A 7,250-nucleotide genomic window follows, 5' to 3' on the forward strand; every position below is an offset into this window, starting at 1 on the left:
ATAGTTTACATAACTAACTAAATCAAGGTTAATTTAGCCTAAGTAAAGTTAAACTAACCTAACCTAGTCTAACACAAACCTAACTAAGGTTAGTTTAACCTAATCCTAGTAAACTAACCTAACCTAGTCTCACACAAATCTAACTAAGGTTAGTTTAACCTAACCCCTTTAAAAAAAATAAAGTTATAGAAGGAGGGGGGTGGTGAGCCACTGGTGTGGCACGGTGGGTGGAGGAGGGGAAGAGGGGATGTGGGGGGAGAGGCAGGGGGGGGGGGGTGTTGGGTGGTCTATAAGGGGGTGGGGGAGGCAGAGAGCATGCGGAGGTGGCATGGTAGTGAAGTCCTAGGGAGGCACAACGACGGAAGCGAAGGTGCGATGGTGATTGGAGAGGCGACGCGATGGTGGTTGGAGAGGTGATGTCAGAGTACTGGCCAAGGGAACAAAAACTAGTGGAGCAGGTGGCAAAGACATTCGGGGCTATGGGCGATGAGCGAGGCACTGATGCAGCACCACAAGGGGGCAGCTTTGTGTGGCCGCTGTCATGGGCGGTCGAGCCTTGGCTGCAGGGTCCTAAGGCCCTTAAGAGAGGGGGGGGGGGGGGAGGTTGGAGGTGTCGGTGTGGGTGTGTGGGGGGGGCAGGTTGGACGTTAGTAAACCATACCATGGTTGGGTTAGCATGACCTTGGGTTAGGTCAGCCAGTGCCACATCAGCAACAACACAATCAGCATTGACCCCTACTAGGCACACACAATGCTCCACATACACACCTCTTGCCACCTCATCACTGCTCCACATACACACCTCTTGCTAAGCGCAGTGCCATATCATCAATGCATGTGACCCCCTGACTACCACATCATCATTGCGTACATTTGCACTCCTTTTGCCCCTCTAAGACATATCTCTTGATCTAGGAAGAATTTGAGGGTGCTCCAAAAAGGAAAAATGATCAATTTTTTGTGCTCTATGCGCTCGTCATATCACACGCACATGTCAGCACAAGTATTACTCACTTTTGAGCCTTGCTGACAAATCCACTTCCTACATGCACATTAGCCTCTACATCGACGCATCTGATCCAACACATAAAAAGAACCAAAGAAAAGAAATTATTCATTGTTCTTTCATCGATCGACAATTGGCATAGATCTAGATCAGAGTAGACTAGATCGCCATAGAGGGGACGCTTTGAATCTCCCCAAGTTGCCAATCTAAGCCCAAAATTCCCAACTACTCGAAATCAGTCCATACACTCACATATAGTTTCACATCATCATATTACTTGAAACCTAATGTTCATCAGTTCAGTGAGCAAACTTCAGAGTGTTCAGAGGCATTGTCAATTGGTTAGTAGGTAGATAGCACATGATTTGATTTCACACACATATGCCATCATTGTAAAGCCTATTCGGCTATTTCATGGCATTGTGCACATCATTTCAGCCTTGTAAAGCCTCTTGGCTATTCCCGACATCATTTGCCACAAGCATTGTAATATAGATCAAATTATATATATTGCAATTCTATCTTCACCAGATCAAAGAACACTTTCAGGATTCTCACACTAAGAAACCAAATCAACCAGAGTTTCTGCAACAGGAGTGAAACCGGTCATGCTTATGTACTCCGGATCAAAGACTACAACAATCAACTCGTAGCAGCAAGAGAGACTATGAATCCAACAGAAATGGTTCAAGTCATCTTGAATGGACTAGGAGAGGGATACGAGAATCTAATCCAGACTATTGCCATCCAATGGCAAATTCCAACAGTGGAAGAACTTCAGTCAGTCCTACTTGGTGAAGAATTCAGGACCCAAGCCATTTAAGAACGCAAAGGTCATTCTAATGATCACGCATTCACAGCTTCACACAAAAGCAGAGGCAGAGGCAAAGGAAGAGGTAGATCATTCCAGAGAAGTGGCCATCATCAGCAAAGTTAGAATCAGCATCAACATTATCCTCAACAACATTAGAATCAGCAAAGAGGAAATCATTCCAATCGAGGAAGATTCCAAGGATAGAGGGAATGCATTCACCAATGTGTCAAACATTCAGTGCAACTACTATCATAAGTTTGGACACTATGAAAGAGATTGCCGCAAGAAGCAGTATGACCAAGGCGGTCAATCCAACAACATGATATGATGCATACACTTCATGGTGCTCCTAAGGGACTATGGAGAGATGCTGGATTTTTTTATGTATTTGTTTTTATTTGGTCATTGACTTTAAAATTTTATATGTTTGTATTTCTTAAGGAGGTTATGAGGGTTTTTAAATGACTTTAAAATTTGAAGTTAGCTTAGTGTTCTTGGTATCCATTTGCTCTTCCTTTCATTAAAAGCAAGGCCATAGTGGTTTGGCCACCTTGTACAATTTGTGTAAACTGCTTGCTTTTCAACTCTCTTTTTTAGTAACACCCACACAGCTAGATTCGCCATCCTAGACACCCACATTTAGTGTTATGGATAGAAGCAAGGCAAATATGAGTATATGTATGCCCTTGATAATAATAATGATCTCATGCGTTCATAGTGTCAAGGCGGTGGTCAAATATGCATAGATTAACCTTTGCCACTCCTTGTTATTCAGTGAGTGAGCGAGCATGTGAGTCTGTAAGTGAGAAAAGGGAAGGAAAGGGAGCCGGCCTATTTGAGCTCTGTAAGTGCTTTGAGAATGCGAGTCTGTAAGTGAGAAAAGAGACGGGAAGGAGAGAGATGGAAGGGAGCTCTATTTGAGCTCTGTAAGTGCTTGGCGAATGGCAACCTTCTGCTGAGCAGAGAGGTGAGTGGGGAAGATGATGTCGAAGTGGAGACGCAGATCCCCCTTCTTCTTTTTGGCTTTCCTCAACAGTGTGGCCTTACTCATGGAGATAGGATTGCCACTGGGGCTGTTGATTATGGTGGTCGTGGTGCTGCTGCTACTGCTCGCAACTGTAGCATCAGTCTGAGCTTGACTTTGAGCAGCTTTAGGCTGAGTCTGAGTCTCGAGTTGAGCTTGAGCCTGAGCTTGATTCTGAGCCTGCACCTGAGCATGTGCCTCAGCTTGAGCTTGGGACTGATTCTGAGCTTCAGGTTGAGCATGATCCTGAGCTTGAGATTGAGTTTGAGCTTGAGTGACAGCTTCATTTGCTGCTTGATTTCTGCATTCATGACCACGATGATGCTGAGCGTGAAATAGTCCATGATCCTTGGCTGCAACCAGATTATCCTCAGCTATAGGCATGCCTTCCTCTTTCACCACCACCTCCGATCCCGGCCGTAGCACCTCCACGCATGGTACCGTCAGAAGCCTCCCGTCCAAAGTGCCCAGCTTTGCTGCATACCCCGTCAGTGCGTCCACCAGTGCCACCCTCACCATTGCCACCAAATCATCCCCCTCCCTCCTCATCACCGCGTGTGGCTTCTCCTCGATAACAAACACCACGTCTGGTGCTGCCATGCCTGCCTTCCTGCTCCCCTTCCCTGGAAACGTAACCCTTGTCCCTGCCCTCCACCCGGGCTTTACTTCAATCGGAAGCGTTTCCTCCACCGGCATCGTCCTTCTGCAAGCAGAATGTAGCATTGTTAGAAGTCAACTAGATCAAAGCAACGCAAGTAGTTACCGTCCGTATTCGAAAACTCCATATCCAAATTTACACGAATGGCAAGCAGGAGCTGCAAAGTACTGCTGCACCTAGCTTCAGGAATGCATGAATTACCCGTTTGTGTCTGTTTCGTTCCTGGATATTTTGACCCTCCGAATCGAGCCGTTATACAGCTCCTCGAGCGTACACTGAAGTGTCCTCTCAATAGGCGGCGCCTTCTGGAGGACATCAGGCACAGAACTCAACTCGAGAGCAGACTTAAACACTTTCTGTAAGGCACTCTGCACTCCTCCTTCGCTTTCCTCATCGCAAGCGATTGGGCTAGAGAAGCCAAAAACCTCTTGGAAGACGTCCAATGCATCTCTAGGCTGGAATCGATCCTTCAGTCCTTCCTCTCCCAGCTCGTCGTAAGATTTTCGGTGTTGGGCATCGCACAACACCTGCATATCAAAAAGGGCGAGCACGTCTCTAGCTTGAACGACGGCACTAAATATTTGTCCAGCTTCATTATAGGAATACAAACAACACTACAGATGAGATGAGTAGTGCAGCCAGCCTTGTGTTCGAAAAAGCAATACCTCATAAGCCTGTGAGATGTGCTTGAGTCGAGCTTGCGCAATCTCCTTGTCTTGAGGATGATGATCCGGGTGCCACTTCAAGGCCAGCTTTCGATATGCCTTCTTACATTCATCACGAGAAGCTGATTTACCTACATGCAAAACTCCATACAAGTCGACTCCCATGCTCGTTCGCTCAGGCACGAGTGAGTGTTCACCGGAAAGTGTAAACTATCTACCATCAACCTGCAACATTTTCACTTTCACCACTCAAATTTTAAAATTTTTAAAATTTTAGGCAATTTATTTATATTTTATCTTTAAAATTTGCAAATTCTCAAGAAAAACCTTCAAACTTTTACAACCCAAGTTTTGTGAAAATATTATCTCTGAATACCCACATAGTAATCATCTCCATTACGAGACCTCCACTCACATAGTAATCATCTCCATTAGGAGACCTCGAGTGATATTCATACCAAGACCATTACCAAGACCATTGCCTTTTTGCAAGATATTCACACAACCTCTTTTTTTCAATTCCTAACAATATTACATTTTAGCTCGAAAACCAAACGATAGAAAGAGCAATGGACATAATAAAAGCTAAGAGCACTCATGTATTTTGTACAAGATCTATAACTTTGTACATTTGAACATAATTGTTCACCCCTCATCTATACTTGTTCTAATAGCGCATGAGTTATGATACGAAAACTAAATGTTTCATGTGCACATTCACATACATCCAACACTTTGATAAGTGATTAATTGATCGCCTCATACATGTATATGTGAGGATCTTGATTTAAGAGGCCCCCTTTATACTCATACACTATGCCATGTTACATGTTTAAAGATTGATTCCCCTCACACTTTGGAGCATCTTATGCAATGTAACACAAAAGTCCTCCCCACAAAGGCACGTAGCACAATAAAAGAATTGTATGTAAAACGTGCATGAAAATAAAGAGGCTCATGGGATTCCAAAAACTCCCTTGGTAACGACAAGTATTCAATCGTTGGGGACATTTAATTCCATGGTCATTACACAGAGGCCCATATAGGTGTAGGGGGGATTCTTTACTTCACACTTAGATTGATCAATGTGGGCTAATAGTGGAGAGACTCTACTTATATAATGTTGGTGTCATGCGGTGTTGGTAAGTCATGTGGATGTGCATGGGTCATCAACAAGTTCCTAACAAAAAGGGAACCATTTGTGTAAAACAAAGAAGCTAATGTTTACAAGGTGTATGGGCCTACACAATATAAAAAGAATCTACTTGTAAAGGTAAAGGCAAGTCACATATAGACCTCCATGCTAGCCTAAGGTCTGATGAATAGGTGAATACACATAGAAATGGTAGGCTATGTTAAGGCAGCATTTCTTTTGTTGACTTAACCTACAAGAACCACCCTCGTCATAAGAAGAGTGAAAGATTGTCTATGAAGGCATTATCGCTCTTTATAATCCCTCTTTACTCTAAAGCATCCTCTGGCATAGACGACATAGATATAATGTCATGTAGTGAAGCTCCATAAAAACTCGCAAAATGAATGGCAAAGTATGGAGACGGGATTCTAAAGGAAAACCTATTGAGGGTGATTATATATACAAAATGATCAGATATCAAAATTCAAACTTTTCAGAGCAACAAAAAACAAGAAACTATCACAATCTTTGGAAATTGCATGCTAATGCAGCACTGCTTCGTGGCATGCTGCAACCTAAGAATTGTAATGTACTAAACATTTGAACTAAAAATCGCATAAACGATAGTTTCTAAAAGAACTTCTAGGGGGAATGTGATAAGGCGTACGAGGGTGAATCAACCACAATGTCACGTTTGTATCCCTACAGAGGGCTCTCAACAATGGGTATCGCTCAAGATAACGGGTCGTTCACTCCCTGCTAAGGGCTTGCTACTCGGTCGTTCAGTCCCGAGTCCATGAGCTCGGTGTCTAGATTTTTCTAACGTCATTTCTGAAATCATTGCGATAGCAAGACGTTCGACCGATAATTCATTGTCCCTCAGCGTTTCATTCTCTGCGAGCGCTTTATGGAAGCGCCAACATACTCGTCGAAGTGCTGAATCGTTATACAAAATGCGCAGGAGAATTGAAAAGTTTGCAGGGGAATCCGCCAATCAAAGTGAATAATCCCAAAATCATGAAATGCAGAAAAGTGAAATTGATAGACAAATTAGAAAGGATCTAAGGGCGCAAACGAAGAAAACAATGTTAGGCAATCCAAGCAGGAGCACTAGAGAATTGAAGCAAAGGAGAAGGTATACTGACCTGAGGAACGATGCGGCATGGCAGAACCTTCAAAGAGCCTCCGGCATACATCCAAATAACGGTAGAGCCGCAAATGTGCTAAGGGTGGTTTCTTAAAACCCAGCTTACCATAAGTAGCATTAACGTTAACATTAACATACTTAGCATTACCTTTAACTAAATAGGCCCCCCAAGCGAAGAAAAATCCATTAACTACTTTGTTGGGAGGTGGGGGTTTTTTGGTTTTAAGCTCTCGAATTAAGGCAATTTGCCATATGATATCCGCTGCGCTATAGATTGAATAACGCAGGTAGGTATTTGGCGAGCTCGGCGCGCTATGCAGAAGCTCATTGGAGAAGCTTCTGCTCTCCAGTTTGTTATAAAAGCATGGCAGGGTGAGGGTGTAATAGAAGGCCTCTCTCTCACACCCATTGGGCCTTGTAGAGCCAGTAGACCCTGAATTATGCAACCAAAATGCAGTTCTACTCCTGCTTGTCAGGAAATTGTTTGAGTTCATATGCTATCGCTTTGCCTTTGAAGGCAAAGTACTAGCAAAGTATAGCACAGACAAAGCCAAGAATCCATCCTATCCCTGTTACGAAAAGTAAAATTAAACATGATCACAAATTCATGATTTACCAAAACCATAGAAACCAAGAATAAGGAAACAAGTGGGGGAGAGAAGAGAAAGAGAGAGCGACACTGCATGGAGTCCAATATGCCCCCTCTAGATGGTGGCTCTTGCTTCCCATCTAGAGTATTTATAATTGTAATTCCAAAAAGCAAAGAGCCAATAATATTACATACAAAAGTATCCCTTGCCC

General features: G+C 43.5%; 1 protein-coding gene across 1 annotated transcript; it reads right to left on the bottom strand.

Moving 5' to 3' along the window:
- Nucleotides 1-2,557: 2,557 nt before the first annotated feature.
- Nucleotides 2,558-6,504, bottom strand: LOC147897369 (uncharacterized). Its single transcript, XM_087380927.1, has 4 exons — nucleotides 6,448-6,504; nucleotides 4,168-4,392; nucleotides 3,704-4,029; nucleotides 2,558-3,547 (listed from the first exon to the last, which is right to left on the bottom strand). The coding sequence occupies exons 2-4, from the start codon at nucleotides 4,330-4,332 to the stop codon at nucleotides 2,734-2,736; spliced, it is 1,305 nt and encodes a 434-aa protein (XP_087237053.1). The 5' UTR covers nucleotides 4,333-4,392; nucleotides 6,448-6,504; the 3' UTR covers nucleotides 2,558-2,733.
- Between the last annotated feature and the right edge of the window lie 746 nt (nucleotides 6,505-7,250).

Source organism: Dipteris shenzhenensis, chromosome 10 (genome assembly GCF_047967505.1).
Source record: "Dipteris shenzhenensis isolate YYH24624 ecotype China chromosome 10, Dip_SZ_1.0, whole genome shotgun sequence".
In the NCBI taxonomy this organism is placed as follows: domain Eukaryota; kingdom Viridiplantae; phylum Streptophyta; class Polypodiopsida; order Gleicheniales; family Dipteridaceae; genus Dipteris; species Dipteris shenzhenensis.